The sequence below is a fragment of the Crotalus tigris genome, unplaced genomic scaffold, assembly GCF_016545835.1.
Source record: "Crotalus tigris isolate CLP2741 ecotype Arizona unplaced genomic scaffold, ASM1654583v1 scf7180000017560.2302168, whole genome shotgun sequence".
Classification (NCBI taxonomy): Eukaryota; Metazoa; Chordata; class Lepidosauria; order Squamata; family Viperidae; genus Crotalus; species Crotalus tigris.
Window position 1 is genome coordinate 403,819 of NW_024096474.1, and position 11,398 is coordinate 415,216.

The following is an 11,398-nucleotide window of genomic DNA, read 5'->3' on the forward strand; positions in this document are numbered from 1 at the left end:
AGTTGAAGTCCACATGCCTTAAAATTGTCAAGTTTGGGAAATACTTCTTTAGAAAAGTTGCTACAGAGAAATTATAAGTGCCCAAGAACATTGCAGAGCGGCACATTCACATGACAGGCAGTTCTCGACTTAAAACAGTTCATTTAATGACTGTCCAAAGATACAATGGCCTTGAAAAAAATCATCGCACCGTCTACAAGTCACGTAATCAAAATTCAGGTACTTGGAAACTGATTCATATTTATGAGGGTGGCTGTATCCTGGGGGTCACGTGACCCCCTTTTGCGTCCTGACAAGCAAGGTCAATGGGGAGGCCGGATTTACTTAACAACCTGTGACTAGCAACTGCAGTGATTCACTTAACTGTGGCAAGAAAGGGAATCTGATTTTGTGGATGCAGCACCACCCGGCGTTCCACTTTTCTGCCATTTTTTTCTTTTTGCAGATAATTCTTCCTGGGCCGGAGGTAGCCCTGGCGTCTTCTCCTCTTGCTGAGGACCCCCACGCTTGTCCCTGCCTGACTTTCATTCTGCCATTGCAGGGTGTGGGTCCTCCCAGCCCAGTGCCTGGGAGGTCTGCCTTCTTCCTTCAAGCCATTAATAATGATTCTGAGGACCCAGGACTGGCCTTTAATGCCTTGACCAGATGATTGTTGGCAAAGTATAGCTAGCCATCCTAATAAAGACACCACCTCCCAGGCTCTGAAAGGGTTTTTTTTTTTTTTAGTAATTTTGGAGGCCATCATTTTGCCTGTCGCTAAGAGATCCCTTTAAATCTGCTTAGCTTTCGTCCAGGACTTCTTGTCTTGTTTCCCAAAGAGCTTGCGGGCAGGACAAGGAGTAACATGTGGCAGAAGAGAGGCTCAACCTAGAAGTAAGGAGGAATTTCCTGGCAGTGAGAACAATCGACCAGTGGGAGGCCTTCCCTCCAGATGAGGTGGGTGCTCCGTCACTGGAGGCCTTTAAGAAGAGACTGGGCAGCTGTTTGTCCAGAATGGTGTGGGGGGTCTCCTGCTTTGGTGGGCGTGGGGGGGTTGGACTAGAAGACCTCTGGGTGCCCTTCTGTTATTCTGTAACTCTTCTGTTCTTGAGATTTCTGGTTTCACTCCAAAAACTTGCAAGGTTTGGGCCTGAATCCTCCCCTGCTCTGAGCAGACAGCCAAACAACCCCCTCCAGGGAGGGCTTGCCCTCCAGAGGTTGGGGGGGGGTTCACTTTCTGGAAGCCTTCAGCTTGACAGTCGGCTTGGGAGGAGCAAGGGAGGGGGGTGGCGGGGGCATTCCTGAGCCTGAGCTCTTGTCTGCTAAGTACACAGAGCCTGTCCCTCCGGCTGGGGAAGAGACAGGCAGCCAGGATGTCTCCCCCCACTTCAGACTCCGCTCAACAGTCCAGCCTAAGCCAGCCCCTGGGCCTCCCCCCAAAGTTCCGCAGCTGCTCCTGTAGTAGCAATGGGGTGTCTCTGAACAGAGGGGGGGGGGCTCAACTTCACCCAGGCCATTGAAGGATTCCCAGCAGCCAGGTTGATCTTTTTCAGGGAGGGGGCGGGGGGAGGAATGACTCCTGGGGGTGTGGCATTGATTTTAGCAGCAGATCAAACTCAACTGTTTAGCCTGGAGTGGGGGGAAGGTATGGGGGGGAGCTGCCATGATGGGGCGCAAGGGGTTAAAGTGGGTGGTCCGGCTTAAGCAATGTGCCAGGTGCTTTCCCAGTTGGGAAACGTTCAGCTGCCCCATATAAGAGGCTGGGCACCAGGCTAGGCTGGCAGCACAGCATCATGGGTGGCCTCTCTGCAGCTCTCTGCCTCAGCTGGGCCCTGGCGTTGGTGGGCACCCACCCCCTGTAAGTGGCTGTGGACCAGGAGGGCACGGGGAGGGGATAAGCCCGGTCCTTGGAGAGGGCCAGAGGCTGGGCTCTGTGCCGTGGTGCAGAGAGGTGAATGATGAGATTTGCAGTGGGGGCCCATGAGCCAGGATCCTACCGGGGATCCCCTTTGGCTCTGGGGCTGTGAGAGGGGACGCCCTGAAAGAGCAAACCCTAATGGGGATTTTTCTGGCAGGGGACACGATAGCCACAGGACAGCCGGCACCTGGCATCATCTGGGCTCGGAGCTTGCAGCCAACAGCACAGGTGGGTGGGCTTCCCTCTGGGCAGAAGCAGACCCTGCAAGCTGCTCTTCTTTGGGATCCCATCTGGGAAAGCCCGCTTCCCCCAAATCTCCCGCTCCTTCCCTGGTGGGTGGGGGAAGGGCAGGGTTTTTCTCTGGGGAGCCCCCAGCACCCCACCCTGAAGTCTGGACCCACTTCAGCCAGGGCAGCACTAAGGGACAGCCAGACGAGCTGGGAGGAGGGAGCTTCAGTCACTGACTTTCACCCTCAGCCAGGGGAGTCTTCCAGGCCTGCAGATGGGTGTGTGTGTGTGAGGGGGGGGGCTGTTATGGAGATGAGCCTCCTCTGCAGATTGGGAGGGGCTCTGGCTGGGGGGACCCTCACTGTAGTGCGTGGGTGTGTGTCACTGACTGCCATCTCCACTGTTCCCCCCCCAGAGGTCACACAGCGCTGTGCAGATGAGGAGGGCTTTGACGCCGTCACGCTGGACGAAGCGGGCACCATGGTCTTTTTCAAAGGCTCTTTGGTCTGGAAGGGCTTCATGGGTGCTGCAGAGCCCATTGGGGACTCCTGGCCTGAGATCCAAGGCCCCATCGACGCCGCCCTCCGAATCCACTACAACGACCCCCAGGACGACATCCATGACAACGTTTTGCTCTTCCAGGTGCCGCCAACCTGCAGGCAGGCTTGGGGGGGGGCAGCTGGGGCCGCCAGGGAAGGAAGGCTGTGGCGAGGGGGCTGGCAGGCTCGGGCAGAGGCGCTTCCAGGGGCATGGACAGGCGGTTGGGAGTCTGTATGAAATGGTGGTCTTGCATCCCCTTGCAGGGCAAGAAGCTCTGGGCGTACCGCAATGGGAACCTTCGGTCCGGCTACCCCAAGCTGATTAAGGAGATGTTCCCAGGCATCCCAGACGATCTGGATGCAGCTGTGGAGTGCCACCCGAAGGAATGTCCGTCTGAGACCATCCTGTTCTTCAAGGGTGAGAAAGGCTCCCTCGCTGGACGATCCAGGGGCAGGTCGGAAGCCTCTGTGCCTCGCCCACTGGAGGGAGGTGTTTGCTCCTTCCCTCTGGCTGCTGCTGCCGCCCCACTCCAGGGCCCCCACCCTGCCCCCCTCCAGCACTAACCCCCCCCTTCCCTGCAGACCCAAGGGTGTTCACCTATGATCTGCGGACGAAGGCGGTGAAGCTGCGTACTTGGCCAGCCGTCTCCAACTGCACCGCGGCCGTGCGCTGGCTGGAGCGCTACTACTGCTTCCAAGGCATCCACTTCCTGCGCTTCGATCCTCTGCGGGGTGATGTGCCGCCCCAGTACCCACGGGATGCCCGGGATTATTTCATGCGCTGCCCTGGACGAGGTGGGTCTCCTCTCGCCCGTGGCTGCTGGGAAAGATGCAGCTGAGCCCTGGGCAGGTGCCTGGCCTGCAAGAGAGGGACGCAGGAAAACTTTGGCCCTGGGTGCCGGGCAGGGCAAGGCCCTGGTGCTCAACCCTGCGCCCTAAGGAGGTGAGGGGGGGGCTGTTCCTGGCTGGGAACCAAGCGGTGTCCTCTACCTCACTGTCTTGCCCTGTACTCCTACAGGCCACGGGGGGGAGTCCCGGAGGAACGCCACACTCTGGAGCATCCTCAATGCCTGCAGTGGGCGTCCTTTCTCGGCCTTCTCCTCTGACGACCCTGGGCGCATCTATGCCTTCCGTGGTAAGCAAGCTGGTTGGGGTGGGTGGGTGGGCAGGGCAAATGTGGGCTACAGGCGCAGCTCAGCGAACCCACAATTGGTCATGTGGGCTACTTCCCTCATGCTTCCATGAGGAGGATTCACATGTGATGAGGCCTAGCCCTGAGTTTGCTCTAAGTCTAGGCTAAGCGGGAGGAGGTGTTAACCGCACCCTCTTGGTCCAGCTGCTGTCCGGTTTGGCCACAGTGTGCGAGGCAGCCTGCCTCTGCTTCTAGGGGTGGTTGGGCCGAGGTGTCTCGTCCTGGGGGCATCTCAGCTGAGGGCTGGTGGAGCCTCCGACTGCTGCCGGCTCTCCTCCTCCACTCAGGCGGCCACTACTTCCGGGTGGACTCTGTACGAGACGGGCTGCATGCTTGGCTTCTGAACCACACCTGGTCAGGGCTGGAGGGCGAGGTGGACGCCGCGTTCAGCTGGGCAGACAAGCTCTACTTCATCCAGGTGAGCTGCCGAGGGAGGCGGGCTTTTGCATCCTTCAAAGATCTGGGCCTCTGCCCCCATCGCAGGATGCTCCTTTAGGGGCGGACAAGCCAGCTGTGGGTCACCGTCTCTGCTCCTGTCCCCTCACCTCAGCTGGGGCAGAGCAGCCCCTCATTTTGTGAGGAAAGCTGGCAATGGGGGCATTCTTCTTGCAAGGGGGCACCCAGCTGCTGCTGCTGCACTGATGCCCCACCCCACACCCCGAGGCAGCCTCCAGGAAGATCATCCTGCAAGAAAGGGGCCTTGCTGGCTTAGACGTGCTTGGCAGCTGAAAAGAGAGAGGGGCCAACCTGGGGCTTTGGCTGCCATTTCAGTAAACTCTCCCCCCCCAGCTCCCTTCAAATGCTCCTGGGCCCTTGACTGCATGTCTTCAGCCCTGGCTTGGCCAGGCCAAAGGGCAGGCCAACCCCGGGAGCCAGCAGAGTGCCCAGTAGAACCGCAGTCCCTTCAGAGAGCCCCAGAAAAGGACTGAAATTTGGGGCAGCAACCAGGGCATCCTGGAGGTGCCAGCCTCGGAGGTCCATTGGGGGGCAGGGTGGGGGGCACCTGAGGCTCAGCAGCTGCCCTTTCTGTCTCTCCCTGCTCCCTGCAGGACTCCCAGGTCACCATCTACAGATCTGAGCACGGCTACATCCGTGTGGAAGGCTACCCCCGGCCCCTCCTGGAGGAGCTGGGTGTGTCCCAAGCAGACGCTGCCTTCACTTGCCCTCACTCCTCGGTGCTATACATCATCCAAGGTGCGCAACCAAAGGGGGGGGGGTGGATGGATGGTTGCTCTTCTTGATGGGGGAGGGGCTCAGAGGGCAACCTCTCCCAAGGACACCCCTTCTGGGTCTAGCCAGTCCCTGACCTCGCTTAAATTCCAAAGCAAATCACAGCTTTGTATTGTGAGTGGCTTAGATCTCTGATGGGCTAGAGAAGGAACACAAAACGAAAACACAACTCTCACCCCATTCCTAACCCAAAGCGCAGGTGAAAAGCTCAACCACCCCTGCGAGGGATTGTCCTGAAACCAGGCTCTTCACCTGGGAAACACCTGGCACCAGGAATCCCCCCCCCCCCCCGCTAAGCAGGATCCCATCCATGTGTGTGCGTGCAATGAAGTTGCGAAGGAAGCAGATGAGAGGAGGGGGGGCTTTGGAGACTTGGAATGGGGGGAGGGCGTTTCTGTTTGTGGCCAGCCCCACCCAGCCTGGCATCCCGGATCAAGGCCCTTCTGACCGGATACCCCTCTCTCCCTCCCAGGAAATCACCTTCTGCTGATTGACCTGCATCAGAGTCCTCGTCGCCCCGGGCCAGCACGGCTCATCCCCCACCCCCGCGTGGACAGCGCCATCTGCACCACCAAGGGGGTCTTCCTGTTCGTCGGGGCGGACTTCCACCAGTACCAGGACGTGGCCCAGCTCAGCGCCGCCACCGTCCCCGCGCCAGCCCAGAACACAGCGGCCGTCCTTTTCCGCTGCTCTCCCTCCGGGGCTCCCCAGCATTCTCCCCCGGACGGGCACCGTCCCCGAGACACCCCTCAATAAACCTGTCTCAGCAATTCTGTGAATGCTGCGTGTGTGAGAGAGACGCCCACTCGGCAAGGAGCACTGCAGACCAGCACGGGGGGGGGAGTACAGGGGGGAGGGGGTCTGGACCCAGACAGCGCCGAAGCCCACTCGGGCGCAGCTGTCTCAGAGGGGACCTAGCCGCACCGCCTCCGGAGCGGGGACCGAGCGTGCAGGAAGGGCGATACGAGTCGGGCTCGGTAGAACAGGCTTTTATTGAGGGCCGCTTAACTCGGCCGTTGGCAAGCGGGAGCCCGCTGGCCTCGGGGGGCTTAGCCGAAAATGCAGACGGTGCCTGAGGCCAGGCGGTGGTGGTACTCGTGCAGGAGGCTGGCGGCCAGCGGGAAGCTGCTCTTTGTTTCCAGCTTCCCCGGCACCACCAGGACGGTGACGCCGGGCCCCAGCCCTTCGGCCAGCTTCTGCAGCATGCGGCGGGCGAGGTAGCCGCGGGCGCGGGCCGGCTCGGCCTCCAGGCTGGCGTAGACCTCGGGCGGCGGGTTGGGCAGCTTCCACTCCAGCTCGCCAATCAGCTGGTTAGTGCGCGCCCGGTCCAGGGCCGAGGGGCTCTCCCGGTAGCAGGCCACCAGGCGGAGCCCCGCGGCGCCCCGGGCGGTGACGAAGCTGCCCTGGGCCAGCACCTCTCCGCCGCCCGCCTCGCCCTCCGCCTCACCCTCCGCCCGCCAGGCCATCACGGCCCAGCACAGCCAGTCGTAGTTCTGCTCCAGCTTGCGCAGGACCGAGGCGGCCAGCTCGGCCGGGTCGGGGGGCGCCGCCTGCTCCAGGGCGCGCTCCACATCCTCCTGGGCCTGCTCGCGGAAGTAGCCCTTGCACTGGCCCAGCGCCTCCTTCATGCGCCTGTGCAGCGCGGCCACGCGCTGGTCCCAGACGCCCAGCAGCAGGGCCGGGTCGCGCTTGGCCAGCCCCGCCTGGCACAGCAGGCAGAGCAACCCGGCGCCCAGCACGGCGTTCAGCTTCTGGCAGAAGAGCGCCATCTGCGGGCGGCGCGGGCGGTGGCGCTGCACGGCCTGCTCCAGCAGGGGGCGCTGCAGGGTGAGCACGGCGTTGCCCTGCAGGCGGCGCCACAGGCACAGCAGGCGGCGCTCCAGCTTGTCCCGCGCGCAGCTCTGAGCGAAGAGCTCGGTCTCCAGCCGCGCGGCCGGTGGCGCCGCTCGCACCGCCAGGCACAGCTGCCCGAAGGCTGCGGCCACGGAGTCCTCGCAGACGTCCAGCTCGCCGTCCTCCAGCAGCCCCGGGCCCGCGGCCAGCTCGCGCTCCAGCAGCTCCACCTCCCTGCGCACGAAAGCCAGCTCCTCGGCGGTGGCCGCGCCCCCCTGCAGGTGGGACACGACCCCCAGGGCCAGCGAGCGCAGCGACTGCAGGAAGCCCACCGGTTCCAGGCACTGGGAGAAGAGCGCCATGCCGCGTCCTGCAAAGAGAGGCGGGAGGGCTCAGTGTGCTTGCCCGCCGCCAGACGAGGGGCCGGAGCCCGGGACGCCCGCGGTCTACCCGAGGCGGCGTTGCTGACCCTCCGGCCAGGCAGTCAGCGCTGCGGATTTCGTTCCTTCCCCCAGGAGCTGAGCTCCCTGACCGACCGAATGCTGCTTCCACCCGGCCACTGTGGGGGCAGCAAGGTGGCCTGTTCACTGGAAGCCCACGGAGGAATTTTCTTGGCCTCCTTGGTTGGCTGTGGAAGGCCTGGGCCAAGGGGCTCTGGAGGGGTCCATGGCAGCAAAGTCGCCCCTGACCCTCCCCTGGCCACTTAAGGGAAAGGGGCAGAGACCAGTTGAAAGCCTTTTAGGGAGACGGCCGCTGAGTCCTTGGAGGTTTGACCCCCCCCAGGGCCTCAATGAGGGTGAGGTAGGGATGGTGGAAAAGAGGCAGAAAGGGCAGGTAAGCCCCCCCCCATCCTTTGTGGTGACATGTCTCCAAAAAATGTTTTAATTTTTTGGCATTCAAGCTATGGGGAAGAATCCAGAGCTTCCCCATGCCTAGATGGAGGCAGGTGGCTAATTATTTCTACTTAATTGCTGAGCCCCCCCCCCCAATGGAGGAGCACAAGCCACAGGCAAGTCCAGCTGAGCCAAGCTCATTCTCGGGATGACCCAGGCTGGTGGGGCCCACGGCAGCTCCAGGGCCACAGAGGAGGGTGGAGGGGCCCTGCTTCCCCAGGTCTGGCCCAGGCAGTGGTTCCGCTCGGAGGCTGGGCAGGACTCGCCCTCAGGGCTCTCTCTGCCCTTGCGCTGCCCTCCAGGGGAGGCGGGCAGGCAGCCCCAGGAGGAGGAGGAGGGGCTGCCCTCCGGCCTGTGCTGTGAGATGGCCAAGGGCATGGCCCACCTCCTGCATCCAAGGGGGCTGCTGGGCACAGCGGGAGAGGTGGAGGGCAGCCTGTTCCCAGGGGAGGGTCAAAGCTTTCTCAAGGGAGCTGGGCAGAAAAGGGCTTGGTCAGTTTCCCCAGCAGGTGCCCCACAAGCATGCAGTCCCATGGATGCATCGTCTGGCCTGGTGGGGGGCAATGAACAACTTGCTTATCACCCAAAGCCCTCTCCTCAAGGGCAAGGAGCCAGTGCGGATCCCCTTGCAGCAGACACCCTCCCCTTTCTGACCTTCCCTGCCTCAGGTTTTCCCCTGGCATTCTCTCTGCCCAGTTCCCTACTCAGGGCCTCAGCTGGTTGAGCCTTACCTGATGGCCTAGCTCTTGCAAACTTCCACCTGGACTGGACACCTGGTACCTGGTACCTGCTGCGTCCCTGATAAATCCCCAACTTATCTCTGCCCCACCCACCCGAGCCAGGTGCTCATAGGTTTTGCCTTGGGCCTCATCCAGCTGGACCCCCTCCAGAAGCTCTGTGCACGTGTTGAGGGGGTGGGTGGATAGATAGAATTCCCTAGAGAGAATGCTGTGTGTGTGTGTGTGTGTGTGTGTGTGTGACTGTGACTTTCATGCCTTCTCTTCAGTGTTCCCCACCTAGTTTTCTGCTTGTTGGTGGCTTTTCAGGAGCTGGCAGGTTGAGGCGGGTTGAACCCCAATCCTTCAAACAGCCTCTGCTCAATAGGCCTCTGCCCCCTCTGCCCGCTCTCCCTTCCTGGGAGGAAGGAGTCCTGTTCTCCCCTTCCTGGGAGGAAGGAGCCTCTGTCTTGCCCCACTGAGGGAGGGGTGGCTGCAGGCCAGTTTTCAAAGCTCCAAAGGCGTTGCTGATTCGTGCCCAGCTGCCCTGCTTCATTTGGCCTCATTGAAAGGAGGTGCCCACCCTGCCTTGGGGCCTTGGCCCTGGCCTGAGCAGAGCCCCAGAGGCAGCCACGGCTGAGCAGCCCCTCTGCTCTGGGGCAGGTTGTGACTTCCATGCCCCCTCCTTGGCATCTTCAGGGCAGCCCCCGCTTCTCTTTCACTGGACTAGGAGACACCCAGCCGGAAGGGGGAGGGTTAAGTGTGTGTGTGTGGGAGGGGGTTGCTAGCAGGTATGGACTCTGGTGCAGGAGCCTATGGATGCTGGAGAAGATGGGCAGCTGCACCAGACCTCAGCCCTTTTGCCAGTGCTGGGGAAAGAGGGCGCAGCTGCAGGCTGGGAGGGGCACCCTTGTCTCCCTCTTACTGCTGTCCTACATGTGTCACCGTGCTTGCATGATCTTGGGGAGAGGTGTGGAAAATTGATGGTGCAAAGTGGCAGAAGATGGGGGCTGTTGTATTGCTTCTCTTGTTGGTGCCCTGTCCCTGCCCGCCTATTGAGTCTCTTCCTTGCTGCACTTGGTATCCAGGGCGTTTTTGATGGCTCTCCCTCGTAGCCCCACTGAGCTTCAGAGCATCACGGTGGTTGTGGCTGCACAGGACTCTGCTTGAGTGGCTCTGAGGGCTGCCTTCTCATGCTGGCCCAGGAGGCCAGAGGCCAACCAGCCGGTTGCCCAGCTGGCATGCAGACCTGCAAGATAGGTCACGCTCCTGCCCAGGCCACAGCCTGGCATCCAAGGCAGAACCCTGCTCTCTGCTGCTTTTCTTCTGCTTCCCCTCACAGGACTAAGTGAAGGACCAACTTCATGGCTTTTTATGGATTTTTAATTCAAACATGATTTTATTCTAAGTATATAAAATGTTACCAGTGCTAACAATTTTGTTTTATAATTTGCAATATCCCCTTAGCAACACTTGGAAAGATAGACTCAAGATTCAGAAAATCTTGACAGACTTGAGCCCTAACCAACAAGTCAGTAGTGAGAAAAGCACAGCCTGCACTCAGGCAAAAAAAAGCAAAGAAACAAACAAATAAAAAAAACAAATCCACAGGCACAGAAGAGGCAGTGCCTGGTTCAATAGCAGTAACTGCAAGAGAGATCTCGGAGTCCTACCACACCACCATTTAAATAGGAGCCAGCCATGTGCTGCAGCTGCCCAAAAAGCCAACTCAGTCCTGGGCTGCATCAACACAGCATCCAGTTCATGTAAGGGACAGTCCCACTTTGCATTGCACTGGTGAGGCCACACTTGGAATTCTGCATCCAGTTCCGGTCACCACGATAGAAAAAAGATCCTAGAAAGTGCAGAGAAGAGCAACCAAGATGATAGAAGGTCTGGAGGCTAAACCAAACAATGAGCGATTGAAGGAACTGGTTATGTCTAGCTAGCCAATGTTTCTCAACCTTGACAATTTTAAGACATGTGGACTTCAACTCCCAGAATTCCACAGCCAGCAATGCTGGCTGTGGAATTCTGGGAGTTGAAGTCCACATGCCTTAAAATTGTCAAGGTTGTGAAACACTGAGCTAGCCTAACAACAAGAAGGATGGCTGTCTTCCAGTACTTGAGGGGCTATCACAGTGAAGAGAGGGGGGTCCACCTATTCTCCAAAGCACCTGAGAGCAGGACAAGGAGCAACGGGTGGAAGATCTTCAAAGAGAAATCCAAGCTAGAACTAAGGAATTTCCTGACAAGAAGAACAGTTAATCAGCAGAATAGCTTGCCTCCCTAATTGCTGGAGGTTTTTAAGATTCAACATTCATTTGACCAGGATGCTACCGGTATAAGGGCTCCTGCTTGGAAAGGGGGTTGGACTAGAAGACCTCCAAGGTCCCTTTTTGATCTATGAGTCTAAGCCCAGAACATTCCCTCCCCTCCCCAATGCTCCCCTGTTCAGCATTTTCTTTCGTGCGGCCCCAGTTTGATATCCAGGGCGCACCCCTCCGAACCAGCGCCCCGCCGGGTGCCTGAGCGTCCGGGCCCTCCGAACAGCAGGCTGGCTGCCTTTTCGGGATTCCCCGCCTGCCCTGCGGAGAACCGGACCCAGGGGAGAACTAGCAGCCGGGGGGGGGACCAGGGCGACGAGGAGCTGGGTTGAGGTTTGTTTATGCGAGCACAAAAAGGAGGCGCCCCCTCAACGCGTTTGCCCGAGACCGAACAGGCGTCAACGCCCGTCCTGCGGTGCGCGGGAGGACGTGCCTTCGGGCGCCGCGCGATGCCTGGTCCCGGTCCGCAGCCGCCGCCCTGGCTCGCTTCTCGCTGGCGCCCGGACCGCCGCCCGCTCTCCGCCCACCCCTGGGCTCTGCGGG

At 60.2% G+C, this 11,398-nt stretch overlaps 2 protein-coding genes across 3 annotated transcripts; one reads left to right on the plus strand and one right to left on the minus strand.

The window, feature by feature from the left end:
* The first annotated feature begins 916 nt into the window (after positions 1-916).
* HPX (hemopexin) lies at positions 917-5,856 on the plus strand. Of its 2 annotated transcripts, none has more exons than XM_039348163.1 (9): positions 917-936; positions 2,055-2,125; positions 2,541-2,767; positions 2,929-3,082; positions 3,247-3,459; positions 3,683-3,799; positions 4,144-4,274; positions 4,906-5,050; positions 5,559-5,856. In XM_039348163.1, exons 1-9 carry the CDS (start codon positions 932-934, stop codon positions 5,840-5,842), a joined length of 1,347 nt encoding a protein of 448 aa, XP_039204097.1. In that variant the 5' UTR covers positions 917-931; the 3' UTR covers positions 5,843-5,856. The 2 variants fall into 2 exon arrangements, with proteins under 2 accessions (XP_039204097.1, XP_039204087.1); XM_039348153.1 differs by lacking the exon at positions 917-936 and adding an exon at positions 1,687-1,837.
* Positions 5,857-6,060: 204 nt separating this feature from the next.
* Positions 6,061-10,524, minus strand: LOC120310117. Its single transcript, XM_039348176.1, has 2 exons — positions 8,544-10,524; positions 6,061-7,289 (listed from the first exon to the last, which is right to left on the minus strand). Exon 2 carries the CDS (start codon positions 7,279-7,281, stop codon positions 6,136-6,138), a length of 1,146 nt encoding a protein of 381 aa, XP_039204110.1. The 5' UTR covers positions 7,282-7,289; positions 8,544-10,524; the 3' UTR covers positions 6,061-6,135.
* Positions 10,525-11,398: the final 874 nt, after the last annotated feature.

Excerpts from the sequence above, each read along its gene's own strand:
- HPX (XM_039348153.1), top strand. The coding sequence starts at position 1,773 with ATGGGTGGCCTCTCTGCAGCTCTCTGCCTCAGCTGGGCCCTGGCGTTG. Across the intron at positions 3,460-3,682 it reads CATGCGCTGCCCTGGACGAG|GCCACGGGGGGGAGTCCCGG; the intron begins GTGGGTCTCCTC and ends GTACTCCTACAG. Across the intron at positions 4,275-4,905 it reads ACAAGCTCTACTTCATCCAG|GACTCCCAGGTCACCATCTA; the intron begins GTGAGCTGCCGA and ends TGCTCCCTGCAG.
- LOC120310117 (XM_039348176.1), bottom strand. The coding sequence starts at position 7,281 with ATGGCGCTCTTCTCCCAGTGCCTGGAACCGGTGGGCTTCCTGCAGTCG.